Here is a 15,166-nt window from a genome sequence, read left to right on the forward strand (position 1 = left end):
ACCTGTGTGAGTCCAGGTCCGGTATCTTCCCCAGCATCCTCTTTGTAATCTCCACATCATCCCAATTTGGCACGTACACGTTTACTAATACCACCTGCACCCCCTCTAGATTCCCACTGACCATAATGTACCGACCTCCCATGTCCAAGTCTATTCTACCCGCCTCGAACACCACCCGCTTATTGATCAGGATCGCGACCCCTCTAGTCTTTGAATCTAGTCCCGAGTGAAAGACCTGACTGACCCAGCATTTCCTCAGTCTAACCTGGTCCGTTACTCAAAGGTGCTTCTCCTGCAACATTACCACGTCCACCTTCAATCCCCTAAGATGCGTGAACACACGTGCCCTTTTGACCGGCCCATTTAACCTTAACCATTCCAGGTGATCAGCCTAGTTGGGGGCTCATTGCCCCCCCCCCCCCCCCTTCGCCGATCAGCCATCCCCTTTTTTAGGCCTGCCTCCAGCCCATGCTCCGTGCCTCCACCGGTCCATCCCCAGGCAGCCCCCAAACTCCTCTCTGTCCCTCAGCCCAAGTCCCTCCCTCGTCAGCAGAACATTCACCCCCACCCCAGTAACAACACCCTGTAACCCAACCCGTTTACTAAACCAAACATATGCACCAACCAAACATATGCACCACCCCCCTCCCCTCCCACTGCGCTTCCGAGAGCTAGCTCACCCAGCTAGCTTGGTGGCCCCCATCCCCGGCGCCAGATAGTCTCCCACCTATTGTTTCCACCCCCGCTCATACACAGAAACTCTAACATCAAACAATCCCCACACGATTGCCCAACAGAAAAACACCCAAGATCAAAACAAACACACCTCCATCCCCCAACAGTGCAAATGAAAACCTTAACTCACTCAGCTCTACCGCTGGTTCCAAATCAATGCAAACGGCACTACAAACATCTTCCATGAAACGCAAAAGGAGAAACTTTTTACAAAAAGAGAAACAAAAAGAAAAAACAAAAACGTGAACGTTGCAGCCAAGTTCAAAAGTTCTCACTCCATCACAAGCCCTTTCTTTTTCGCAAAGTCCAACGTGTCCTCAGGCGACTTGAAGTAGAAGTGCTCATCCTCATGCATGACCCAGAGACATGCTGGGTATAACAGCCCAAACTTCACCTTTTTCTTAAGAATGATCGACCTAATCTGGTTGAAGCCTGCTCTCCTCCTGGCCACCTCTACACTCAGGTCCTCTTAAACCCGCAGGATGCTATTGTCCCACTTGCAGCTCCGTGTCTGCTTGGCCCACTGTAGAATGCGCTCCTTATCAGAGAACCTGTGGAATCTCACCACCATTGCCCTCGTGGGAGGGGGGGGTCTCCCATTCGCGGCTTCCTCGCGAGTGCTCTGTGAGCCTTATCCACCTCCAAGGGCCGGGAGAATGCCCCATCCCCCAGCAGCTTCACAAACATGTCTGCGATGTATGCCCCAGCGTCCGTTCCTTCGGATCCTTCCAGGAGCCCGACGATTCTTAGGTTCTGCCGGCGGGACCTATTTTCTAGGTCCTCCACCTTCTTCAGGAGCTTCTTCTGCTGGTCCCTCAACATCCCCACCTCCAGCTCCACCGCAGTCTGATGTTCTTCTTGCTCAGCCAGCGCCTTCTCCACCTTCTGGATCGCCCGATCCTGGGAGTCCAATCTATGCTCCAACCTCTCAATCGACACTTTTATCGGGTCCAAGCAGTCCCGTTTCTGCTTAGCAAAGCCTACCTGAATAACTTGCATCAGCTGCTCTGTTGACCACTGGGTTGACAAACCAGAGGTCTGGTCCTCCGCCATGCTGTCTCCTGCTGCAGCTTCAGCCCAAGCCTTCTCTGTCTTTCTGTTTCTGCCTTTACGAGCACTTCCAGTCCTTCTCTCCATGCACCGATGTGGGAATTCAGTACACAATTGCCTCTGTCATCAGTTTTACAATTCAAGTCCGGTAGAAAATCGGGGGGAAAGGTCCAAAAGTCTGACCAGAGCGGGAGCCACCAAATGTGCGACTTACTCCTTCATAGCCGCCACCGGAAGTCGTCTCTTTCGAGAATTGTTGCTGTGTCTTTGCAGCTTTACGTTAATCTTTGGTATTGTTGTCGTGAGTGGCCCAACTCTATCCTGCTGTAGTAAGTTTTTCCAATTTTTTTCATCTGGCTGTGATTACTTGCATAAGCAGGTAGTCTCCAGTGCACCTGAGTCTGTGAAACACTCTGCTCTGGTGGTCGTGCTACCTGTGCAGTGGGAACATTGTTTAGCTCATCAATCTTCCCCAATGTTTTCTTTCAAAATACTGTGACTGCCAGAAAACTAAAATAAAACAGAAATGTTTCAGGTTGCCGATCGTCAGACCTGATGCATATTTCCAACATTTTCTGTTTTCCTTTCGCCATTTTATTTCCCTGTCTTGAGCCTTTCTGGTAGTTCTGGAAATTTTCTTGTGTGAATACAAATAGTTAATCATTCCTCATTGATACAGCCTCTTTTCTTTCAATAGAATATATTAGCGGGTGCATTATTTGGACCATGGCTGGGTCTTGCCTTGTGCTGTATTTTAACAGCAATTGGAGCAACCTTCTGCTTCCTGCTCTCCAAGACGTACGGTAAACAGTTCCTGGTGCATCGATTTCCTGAGAGACTCTCAATGCTACAGCACAAGGTAAATAACTATTCCTCTTGTTTTCACATGGTGGCATAGGTTCACTATAGTAAGAGGGAAAAGAAAGCTTGCTTTGATGCACTCTGGGTATTCCAAAAGTGTTGTTCAGCCAGTGGATTTCTGTCATTATTCAAATATGGCAGCCAGTTTGCACACAGCAAGCTCCAAAAACAACACTAAGGTAAATGACCATTTAAAATTGTGTTTATTGAGGGACAAATGGTGGCATTGAGGGACAAATGGTGGCTAGAGAAACTTCCTCATGCCATGGAATATTTTACATATTCTTGGGCAGGCAATATAGGGCATCGATTTAACCGATCTTGAAAAGACAGCACCTCCTACAGTACAGCACTATTCAGTACTCTACTTTGGTATCAGCCTAGATTATGTACTAAATGTTTGGAGAGAGACTTGAATCCAGAGCTTTCTAACTTGGCCAAGCTACATAAATTGAGGACAGGTTGCATTAACTTGGGTTGTGTTCCTTTGAATTTACAAGGTTGATATGTGAGCTAATTGAAAATAATGAAGGGATTTGTAAGGCTGTTTAGAGAAACCATATTGTTTGGTCCAGAACAAAGGAACACAATTTTAACATTATTTTCTTTTAACAAAGGGTAGTTAGAGACCTGGAGCTCATTCTCCTGAAATGCCAACGGTCCTGGAATTCAATTGTAATATTTGAGACTGACATTTATTTTTTAAGTGAAGGTATTGTGGAGCAATGGCTAGCATACGGAGAGTTGAGGTGCAATCAACTGTGATCTGATTAAATGGTGGGGTGGAGGGACCAAATTGGATAGATTTCTGGAGACTAATGACATCAAATGATATGGAGGTAGTGTGGGAAAGTGGCATTGAGGTGGAAGATCAGCCATGATCTAATAGAATGGCAGAATAGGCTCAACAGTCTGAATGGCCTACTCCTGTTATGTTCCTAGGGTAGACTATGGCACTGTACTGTGGCATAGTAAAAGGAGAGTCAAATGAACTGTGGGGCTGATTAGGGACAAAAATGACCATCTTGTGGAGGCTGAGGGTATCACTGAGGGGCTGAACATATGCTAAATAAGAGAGTGGAGAAACACCAAGTGGTCTGAGAACAGTGTGCTTCATAAACTTAGTGCTAAATCAAGAATTTGGTGCATGTGGGAGGGAGAGAAGGGGGTGAGGGCGAGAAAGGGATGGGGGGGGGGATTGAAAGCGGGGAGGGGGTGGAAGAGGTGGGAGGGGAGTGAGAACAATAATGATCAGGTAAATAATACAATAATCGCTTATAGTCACAAGTCGGTTTCAATGAAGTTATTGTGAAAAGCCCCGCGTCGTCACATTCCGGCGCCTGTTCGGGGAGGCTGGTACGGGAATTGAAACCGTACTGCTGGCCTTGTTATGCGTTACAAGCCAGCTGTTTAACCCACTGTGCTAAACCAGCCCCATTAAAATTGTGTTTATTGAGGGACAAATGGTGACTAGAGGAACTTCCTCACGCCATGGAATATTTTACATTATTCTTGGGCTTGCTAAAGACGAGCAGAGTGGGGCCGGAAGGAACAGTATGTTTAACAGTAATATTGCATCTGCGAACAAGGTGCGTGCAAATAATAGTAGTAATAAAATTAAAGGCCTTTTTATTTAAATGCGCAAAGTGTTTGTCACAAGGTAGATCCACTAGTGGAACAAATAGTGATAAATATTTGAGATCTAATCACCATTACGGAGTCACGGTTACAAGGTTGGGGAAATAAGGTATTCCAGGGTACACAACATTTGGAAAAGGCAGACAAAATGGAGAAGAAGGGGCTTCCGGTTGTGCGATGTGATGGAAGTGCACGTGGTGTTTCTCCCAATAATTATTTTTTACAAGTTCTTAATAGATTGGTATATTGTTATTTGCCATGGCTAAAATTTATATATATTTTTAAAAAATATTTCATTATTTTCCTCCTTTTTCACATTTTCTCCCAAATTTACACCGACCAACAATAATCAGTAATAAACAATAATCAGTAACAAATATGTCAATCCCCATATTGATAACAACGATCCCATCCTCCCACCAAACCCAAAACATTCGCCCACACGTTCACATAAACAACTGACAAGGAATCCGAATCACCCATGGCCACCACTAACACCCCCCCCCCCCCCCCCCCCCCCCCCCCAAAAACTAATGTTCGACGTTATCCAGTTCTTGAAAGTGCATAATGAATAATGCCCATGAATTGTAGAACCCCTCCATCCTTCCCCTCAGTTGAAACTTAACCTTCTCAAGAGTTAAGAATTCCAGCAGGTCCCCCTGCCACGCCAGGGCACAGAGTGGAGAGGCTGCCCTCCAACCCATCAACCATCAGGATCTACCTTTGTGCGATCAACGAGGCGAAGGCTACACCATCTGCCTCCGCACCTGTTTCCAACCCTGGCTGGTCCGACACCCCGAATATGGCCTCCCGGGGGCCCGGGTCCAGTTTCACGTGCACCACTTCAGAAATTATCCTAAAAACCTCCTTTCAGTAATCCTCTAGCTTTGGACAGGACCAAGACATATGAACGTGGTTAGCGGGGGCCCCCCCCGCAACGTTCACACACATCTTCTACTCCTTCAAAGAATCGGCTCATCCTCACCCTCGTGAGGTGTGCTCTGTATAACACCTTCAGCTGTATCAGCCCAAACCTCGCGCACGATGTGGAGGCATACACTCTCCGGAGCACCTCACACCAGAACCCCTCCTCCATATCTTTGCTTTGATCCCTTCCAGCGGTGTCTTCTCCTCCTCCAAAAAAGCTCCGTAGACCGCTGCCACTACCCCCTTCTCCAGTCTCCCTGTCGTCAGCACCTCCTCCAGCAATGTGGAGGCCAGCTCCTCCGGGAAGTTCTGTATCTCCTTTCTGGCAAAATCTCGAACCGGCATGTATCCAAACATTTCCCCCTGCTCCAGCCCATACTTCGCTTCCAGCTCCTTCAATCCTTCAAACCGACCCCTAAGAAACAAATCCTTCAGTGTCTTAATCCCCTTCTCCTCCCATTTCCGATAATTTCCATCCCACCTCCCTGGCTCAAATTTGTGGTTCACCCGAATCGGCCTTTCCCTTGACCCTGCCCCCAACCCTAAGTGTTGGCAAAACTGTCTTCAAATTATCAATGAAGCTATTATTACCAGACTCCCCGAGTACTTCCCCGGGGCTATCTGGAGCGGCGCTGTTGCCAGTGCTTTCAATTGCGACCCCCTGCACAAACTCTCCTCCATTCTGACCCACTAGGAATCAACCCCTCTTACCCAGCTCCGCACCTTCTCCACATTCGCCGCCCAGTAGTAATAAGTAATACATCAGGTTCGGAAGACCCAAACCCCCTGCCTGCCTTCCCCTCTGTAGTAGCAGATTTCTAACTCTGGCCACCTTCCCTCCCCATATGAACAACGTAATCCTTCCCTCAATCTCTCTGAAAAAAGCCTTTGGCAGGAAAATCGGCAGGCATTGAAAAAAAAACGAAATCGTGGCAAGACGTTCATTTTAATCACCTGTACCTGATCCACCAGTGACAGAGGGAGACCATCCCACCTTGCCAGATCAGCTTTCACTCTCCCCACCAAACTAGAAATGTTGTACCTGCAGAGCCCCCCCCCCACTTCTGAGCAACCTGCACCCCCAGGTACCAAAAGTGAGTCCCTGCCCTACGGAATGGCAGTACCCCCCCCCCACACACCCGGCCGAGATACGACAAAATACTCACTCTTGTCTAGATTCAGCTTGTACCCCGAGAAAGACCCAAACACTCGAAACAGCTCCAATACTCCCCCTATTGACACACTCGGTTCCAACACGTGCAACAGCAAGTCGTCGGCATATAAGGACACCCTCTATCTCTTTCTCTCGCCCCCCCCCCCCCCCCCCCCCCCCCCCCCCCCCCGGCACTATTCCTTTCCATACCCCCGAACGTCTTAATGCTTAATGCGATGGCCAACGGCTCAATCGCGAGTGCAAACAGCAGGGGGGACGTAGGACATCCCTGCCTAGTCCCTCGGTGGAGAGAATAGTATCTCTAGCTGATGTTGTTTGTGCGGACACTCTCCCTCGGCTCCTTATATAGTAGCTTTACCCAATTCACAAATCTTGGTCCAATCCCAAACCGCTCCAGAACTGCCATCCAGTACCACCATTCTACCCGGTCGTATGCCTTCTCAGCGTCCAATGCCACAACTACCTCGGCTTCCTTCCCCTCTGCTGGTGCCATAACGACGTTCGATACCCTTCTAATGTTTGAAAAGAGGTGCCTCCCTTTCACGAACCCCATCTGATCTTCACCTATCACCTTCGGGAGGCACTCCTCCAGCCTACCCGCCAGTACCTTCGCCAATACTTTTGCATCCACATTCAGAAGTGATATGGGCCTATACGACCCACACTCCGTCGGATCCTTATCTTTTTTTAAGCTAAAATTAATTTAAGCACGCCAGGAACAAGTTTTTAAAAAATATGCCCAAGAATTTAAAACATACAGGCTGGAAAATATTAATGATAAAGATACCACTGCTGAGACGGCTACAGCCAAGATGGCGGCCATCTCCCCCACACTTCTAACAACCGATACCCTGAGCAAAATTCTGGTCATATAAATGAGGACAGAGCAACAATGCAGGCAATACAGGACCTTTAGGACTTCTGGTGGCGTGATGAGGGAAAGATGTGCGCAAGTGGCTTCCGCTGGAAAACGGGCTGTTTTACCCTTTTGTTTTTCGCCTGGCGCCACGGGTCTTTAACTTCTTGAAACTCTTGGAATTTGCCTGGGTAGAGTTCTCTCGTCTTGGAGCTATCCAAAGGGGCAGAGCCAAAATGATTTGGTCCAAAACTTGTTGACTTAGTCTGAAGCCTCCTCGAGATCTACTGAAGGTAAGATGGCGGAGTCAGCATCTTCTCCAACCACTCCACTAACAGCCGGAGCGCGCTCCAAAACTTTGGCGATTAAGCTCGATAAATACCGACAAAACGTGTTGGTGGATCTTAAAAGATCAATTGAAGAGATCTTGGCCTCCATTCATTTTGTTCTGGCAACTACTAGTAAGACCGTAGAAGCTCTATATTTAAGCATAGAGGCCACATTATTGGATCATAGTGACAGGATCACCTCCCTGGAGTCCGACCTTGCTGCAGTGGTGGACGTTAACAACGTTAACAGCTAAGTTGAATGATATGGAGAACAGATCCGGGAGTCATAATGTGTTCGGCTATACCAGGCCATGAGTGTGGACCTAGCTAAGAAAAGAACCGCATTTAATGGGAGTGAAATCCAACCTGTGCAAGAGTGGGGTCAAGTTTGGGATTATCAATCCAGCTTGCCTTCGAGTAATGTTCCAAGAAAATAATCACTTTTTTGACTCTCCAGGAGATGCGGACTCCTTTGGTCAAAAGCACAATTTGTGCGCTGTTTAATCTGTTTTATGGCTCCGTGTATGGGCACTTTGTGTTTTGTTTCTTTTCTTGTTCTTTGTTTGGGAGTACTCTTGTCATATTTGAAAGAATTCTGCTGGTTATTTATTATATTAATCTATTGTTCCCTTTATCTTTTCACTACTGTCATCTGGCATGACCTGTAGTCGCTAGCATGGTGTTGTAAGATAAATACGTTTTGATTCCCTGCTAACTAGGAGTGTTAATTTAGCATTAGAGGGTTTTCTGTAGCTCATAACAGCAGTTTTTAAAATGAGCTTAGAATTGTGTTTTGTTAATTGTAGGCCTTGGGGTAAGTTATTGTTTGCCACTGTTTAATTTGCTTTTGGATGTGATTATGATTTCATTTTAATTATACTCAACTGTGATCGTGTTGGTGGGGTAGGCTTTAGTGTTAGTTTGCTGACGGTGTCTGCTGGTCTCCCTTTGTCGAGTTATCTGACTTGGCTCGGTGGCCACCTTGGGTGGATCATTTTGCTTCCTCTTTTTTTAAATAAATTTAAAGTACCCAATTCTTTTTCCAATTGAGGGACAATTTAGTGTGGCAAATCACCTACATGTGCATCTTTGGGTTGTGGGGGTGAGACCCATACAGACACGGGGAGAATGTGCAAACTCAACATGGACAGTGACCCGGGGTCGGGATTGAACCCTGATCCTCAGCACTGAGGCAGTAGTGCTAACCACTGTGCCGCCCCTAGTTTTGCTCTACCTTTGCTGTGCCTCTTTTTCTCTTTTTTAATACCTCTCTCTGGGAATGGCTGACTCCGGTTTGAAGGGTGGTGGGAGACCTCTAATCTGTCTGGTTACCTGGAGCGTTAGGAGTTTGAATGGCCCTATAAAATGGTCGATATATTATTGTTTGTGGCTCTCTATTTATCACCCCAGTAATTCTGGTCAACGTTTATGCCCTTCACTGGGATGATACGAATTTCATCAACTCTCTGTTAGCTTCCCTCCCCAACCTCGACTCACACCAGTTTATTTTGGGAGACGATCAGAACTGTGTTTTAGACCCTAAATTGGATTGTCCTAAACCTAAAGTGGGGGGAGTTGATTCTTGGTGCTTTTTGCACCCGAATGACAGGGATTTTTCCTTTTCCCACATGTGCACCATGCATGTTCACACATTGATTTTTGTTTCATTTTACATGGGCTGTCCTCTCTTCAGTAGTGGCGGCTGAGTACTCAGCAATTGCAATTTCTGACGCCCCACACTTTGTTGATCTGTGCTGGAGCCCGCCCCACCCAACGTAAACCCTGGTGATTGAATACTACTTTGCTAGCCAATTTATTTTAAAACTTTTGTGAGCGCCTGTCCAACTCTATTGATGACTACATCAAATAAATAGATCTGTCTCAATATCAATCTCAATCTCCACGATGTGGGAGGCTCTTAAGGCAGTCCTGGGTGGGGGGGGGGAATTATCTCTTGTAGAGCAATATGTGCTGAGGTTGGAGCAGCAGAGGCTTGCGGACTCCATTTTAGAAGTAGATCACTCGCTCGGTCCTATTCCAGAGCTATTCATGAGCAGCAAAAAGTTGCAGACACTGTTTGAACTATTGTCCACTAACACGTCTATACGTCAGTTAGGGCGGTACGGTGGCGCAGTGGTTAGTTAGCACTGCTGCCTCATGGCGCAAAGGACCCGGGTCGATCCTGGCCCTGGGTCACTGTCTGTGTGGAGTTTGCGCACACATTCTCCCGTGTTTTCGTGGGTCTCACCCCAGCAACCCAAAGATCTGCAGGCTAGGTGGATTTGCCACATAAAATTGCCCCATAATTGGGGAAAAAAATAATTTGGTGCTCTAAATTAATTTTTTTTCAAAGTCTGTACCTCAGTTGCAGCGCTCAAGGGTTACTTTTTACGAGTATGGGGAGAAGGCCAGTCATCTTCTGGCACTCAAACGTCAAGCGGCTCCCGTGACATACCCCAGATACTTAATCCAGGTGGTAACCTCTCCAGGTCAATGCGGCTTTTAAGCCCTATAACAGCAACGTGTATAAATCGGAGCCCTTTCTCTGATAAGTAGGTCATGTCTGATTTTCTGGACAGTCAGCCATCCCAGCTGTCAAAGTGGATAGGAGCAGTGAGTTGGATGTCCCGTTACACCCCGGTGAGTTTTGAAAAGTATTGGCCTGATGCAGGCTGTCAAGGCCCCTGGCTCATGTGGCTTTCCAAATGAATTTTTTAAGACATTCTCGGAACAGCTTGCACCTTTATTCTTAGGTATGTTTAATGACTCCCTATCCAGGGGTTCATTGCCTCCGACCCTTATTCAAGCCTCTATTTCCTTGCTCCTTAAGAAGGACATGGACCCGACTGAGTGCGGTTAATACCGACCCATCTTGCTTTTAAACGCGGATGTTAAGCTGCTTGCTAAGGTTATGGCGCTCTGGTTGGAGCCTTGCCGTCCGAGTATAATTTTGGAGGATCAAATTGATTTTGTAATGGCCAACAATTATTAGCCAACATACTTTGCCTTCTGAATGTTATTCTTTTCCTCTCCCCTGCACCCGAGCCTGAAGTGATAGTTTAGCTTGACGCTGAGAAAGCATTTGACAGGGTGGAGTGGAAAAATGTATTTAATTCTTGGGAGATTTGCATTTGGCCATAAATTTGCCTCTTCGCTTGTATATAACACCCCCACAGCCAGCATTCCCACAAACACCTTATACTCAAACTACTTCCCCTTGAATAGGGGCACTAGGCAGGGCTGCACACTTTCTCCACTCTTATTTGCCCTGGCAACAGAGCTGCTCTCTAAAGCCTTGAGAACATCTAGTCGATGGAGGGGTATTAATCAAAACAAGGAGGAACATCGGGTGTCGCTTTATGCAGATGACCTACTTTTATATATTGCAGACCATTGACGGCATAATGAAGACACTTAATACCTTCGGCTTCTTCTCTGGCTATAAATCTAGGCAAGAGTGAATGTTTTCCGGTCTCGCCCTCGGGAGACGAGTCATTTAGGCAAGTTGCAAGAGGGTCAGGGTAGTGCACAATTGGACCACACGTCACAAATTGAACCTGATCAATAATGTTAAAACGGATCTCCAGAGGTTGGAACAACCTTCCTCTAGCTTTGGCGGGTAGGATTCAAACAGTAAAAATGAATGTTCTCAGGGCGGCACATTGGCCCAGTGATTCCGGCCTCCTGTCCATGTGGAGTTTGCACATTCTCCCTGTGTCTGCGTTGGTCTCGCCCCATAACCCAAAAAGATGTGCAGTGTAGGTGGATTGGTCACGCTAAACTGCCCCTTAATTGGAAAAAAAAGATTGCTCTGCACAAATCCTTTTTTATTAAGGTTAATAAATTTATATCTGCTTTTATTTGGGCAGGTAAGAATCTAGAGCACTTCAGCAGGATTTTGAACTCCTTTCCCTGTCTTCCCTGGCCTCTATTTGTAACAATCACCACTTCACCTTTTGGATTGGACCCAACATTTAAATCGTGGAAAGTGAAGGGAATTGAGCATTTTGGTGACCTGTTTGTGGAGGAGAGGTTTGCCAGTTTTACAGAATTAGCAAACAAATTTCAGCTACCCTTTTTCGTTATTTTCAAGTTTGCAATTTCTCTCGTACAGCTTTTCCTTCCTTTCCTCTGCCCCCACCTTCCTCACTGAATAGTATTTTATCCTTGGCTTGGCCTGGCACGGGATCTATTTCAGGCATATATGGCCATATTCGCTTGTCTGATACCTCCCCGCTTATTGGGGTAAGGATGAAATGGGTGAATGAGTTGGACCCTATACATACTAGCGAGGTTTGGAGGGAGGCCCTTTACAAATTCAACTCCACGTCCTCAGGTGCCCAATTGAACTTAATTCAGTTCAAGGTGCTGCATAAAACGCACTTGACAAAGGCGAGGATGAGTGGGTTTTTTCCAGATGTTGATTTGAATTTGTTTTGGATTTGTTTTATTGTCACGTGTACTGAGGTACAGTGAAAAGTATTGTTCTGCGTACAGTCCAGACAGATCATTCCATACATGAAAAAAACATACATAAATACAGAATGTAAATATATAGGCACTAGTAACGGGTGAGCATACGGAGTGTAGAACTACTCAGTCGAGAAGATGTGTGAAGAGACCAGTACACTCCATAAGAGAGTCATTCAGGAGTCTGGTAACAGCGAGGAAGAAGCTGTTTTTGAACCTGTTAGTGGGTGTTCTCAGACTTTTGTATCTCCTGCCCGATGGAAGTTGGAAGAGTGAATAACCTGGTGGGAGGAGTCTTTGATTGTGCTGCCCGCTTTCCCAAGGCAGCGGGAGATGTAGAAGGAGTCAATGGATGGGAGGTGGGTTCGCGTGATGGACTGGGCTGTGTTCACAACTCTAGTTTCTTACAGTCTTGGGCTGAGCAGATGCCAAACCAAGCTGTGATGCAGCCTGATGGGATGCTTTCTGTGCTGCATCTGTATAAATTGGTGAGAGTTAATGTGGACATGCTGAATTTCCTAGTTTCCTGAGGATGTATAGGCGCTGTTGCGCTTTCTTAGTCAGAGCGTCGACGTGGGTGGCCCAGTACAGATTATTACTGATGTGCACACTTAGGAATTTGAAGCTGTCAACCATCTCCACCTCTGGCCCCGTTGATGCAGACAGGGGTGTGTACAGTACTTTCCTTCCTAAAGTCAATAACCAGCTCTTTAGTTTTGCTGACATTGAGTGAGAGATTGTTGTTGTTACACCACTCCACTAGATTCTCTATCTCCCTCCTGTACTCTGACTCATCGTTGTTCGAGATCCACTCACTAAGGTTGTGTCATCAGTAAACTTGTAGATGGAGTTGGAACCAAATTTTACCACACAGTCGCATGTGTGTACAGGGAGTATAGTAAGGGGCTAAGTACGCAGCATTGCGGGGCCCCGGTATTGAGGACTATTGTGGAGGAGGTGTTGTTGTTTATCCTTTCTCTTCATCTCCTCCAGTGAAGCCCTCCCCCTCTCCATCAACTGCCCAGAAATATCAGCGATCTTTCCTTGCCCTATCTCATCCATAATCACCACCTTATCTATAAGAGAGGGGAGGGGCAGCAACCGAGGAAATGTAGAAAGCTTCTTCCGATCAAAGTTCCGAACCTGTAGATATCTGTCCGGGTGCTCTGGTTTCCTCCCACAGTCCAAAGATGTGCAGGTTAGGTGGATTGGCCATGCTAAGTTGCCCCTTAGTGTCCAAAAGGTTAGGTGGGGTTACTGGGTTATGGGGAAGGGTGGAGGCGTGGATTTAAGTAGGGTGCTCTATGATTGTGGTCTATGGGTCAGGAAGTCGAGGATCCAGCTGCAAAGGGAGGAGCCCAGTCCTGGACATTTTGGAGCTTTGATATGAGCTCGGCTGGGATTATGGTGTTGAAGGCAGAGCTGTAGTCAATGAATAGGAGTCTGACGTAGGAGTCCTTGTTGTTGAGATATTCTAGGGATGAGTGTAGGGCCAGGGAGATGGCGTCTGCTGTGGACTGGTTGTGGCGGTATGCGTATTGCAGTGGATCAAGGCATTCTGGGAGTATGGGGTTGATGTATCTCATGACCAAACTCTCAAAGCACTTCATTGCGATCGATGTCAGGGCTACCGGATGGTAGTCATTGAGGCACGTTGCCTGGTTCTTCTTTGGCACAGGTATGATGGTGGTCTTGAAGCAGGTGGGAACCTCAGAATGGAGTAGGGAGAGGCTGAAGATGTCCGCGGACACATCCACAGGTAGCTGTGATCGCTGTTCGCTTGCCCCAGCTGACCATACGCATATGTTTTGGTCCTGCCCCAAATTCGTCAGCTTCTGGACTTCCTTTTTCAGTACTATGTCGGAGATACTCCGTTTGGACATTTGTGGTTAGGCAAGCATTTTTTGCCCATCCCTAGTTGCCCTTCAGAAGGTGGTGATGAGTTGCCTTCTTGAACTACTGCAGTCCTTCCGGTGTAGGTACATCCACTATGCTGTTAGGGAGGGAGTTCCAGGATGTTGCCCCAGTGACAGTGAAGGAACAGCGATATATTTCCAAGTTAGGATGGTGAATGACTTGGAGGGGAGCCTCCAGGTGGTGGGGTTCCCAGGTATCTGCTGCTCTTGTCCTAGATGGTAGTGGTCGTGGGTTTGGAAGGTGCTGCCTAAGGAACCTTCATGATTCCTGTAGTGCATCTTGCAGATGGTATACACGGCTGCCACTGTTCATTGATGTTGGAGTGATTGAATGTTGTGGAAGGGATAACAATCCTGCGGGCTGCTTTGTCCTGGATGGTGTTGAGCTTCAGGAGTGTTGATGGAGCTGCACTCGTCCAGGCAAGTGGAGAACATTCCATTACACTCTTTGACTTGTGCCTTGTAAATGGTGGACATGCTTTAGGGACTCAGGTGAGTTACTCGCCTCAGGATTCGTAGCCTTTGACCTACTCTGGTAACCACAATATTAATATGGCTAGTCCAGTCCAATTTCTGATCAATTGTACCTCCCAGGATGTTGAGTGGGGTCTTCAGCAATGGTAATGCCACTGAATGTCATGGGGCAGTGGTTAGATCCTCTCTTGTAGGAGATGGCATTGCCTGGCACTTGTGTGGCGCGAATGTTACTTGCTGCTTGTTAGTGCAAATCTGGATATTGTCCAGCTAATAATAATCTTCATTATTTATTGTCACAAGTAGGCTTACATTAACACTGCAATGAAGTTACTGTGAAAATCCCCTAGTCGCCACACTCTGGCGTCTGTTTGGGTACACGGAGGGAGAATTCAGAATGTCTAATTCACCTAACGGCACATCTTTCGGGACTTGTGGGAAGAAACCAGAGCACCCGGAGGAAATCCACACAGACATCGGGAGAACGTGCAGTCAGTGACCCAAGCCGGGAATCTAACCTGGGACCCTGATGCTGTGAAGCATCAGTGCTTACCACTGCTACCATGCTGCCCGGTCTTGCGGCATTTGGACATGGACTGCTTCAGAATCAGAGGAGTCACGAATGGTGCTGAACATTGTGTAGTCATCTGCGAATGTCCCTACTTCTGACCTTATGATGGAAGGCAGGCCATTGATGAAGCAGCTGAAGATGGTTGGGCCTAGGACACTACCCTGA

General features: G+C 47.1%; 1 protein-coding gene across 3 annotated transcripts in view; it reads left to right on the forward strand.

The window, feature by feature from the left end:
- The window catches only part of LOC140395708 (transmembrane protein 41A-like), a 98,864-nt gene that overhangs the window by 71,923 nt on the left and 11,775 nt on the right, over positions 1–15,166 (forward strand). For all 3 annotated transcript variants that reach the window (XM_072483832.1, XM_072483813.1, XM_072483823.1), the window contains exon 3: positions 2,483–2,644. In XM_072483832.1, coding sequence (XP_072339933.1) covers positions 2,483–2,644 — 162 coding nt within the window. The remainder of the gene's footprint in view (positions 1–2,482; positions 2,645–15,166) is intronic.

Source organism: Scyliorhinus torazame, chromosome 2, assembly GCF_047496885.1.
Source record: "Scyliorhinus torazame isolate Kashiwa2021f chromosome 2, sScyTor2.1, whole genome shotgun sequence".
Classification (NCBI taxonomy): domain Eukaryota; kingdom Metazoa; phylum Chordata; class Chondrichthyes; order Carcharhiniformes; family Scyliorhinidae; genus Scyliorhinus; species Scyliorhinus torazame.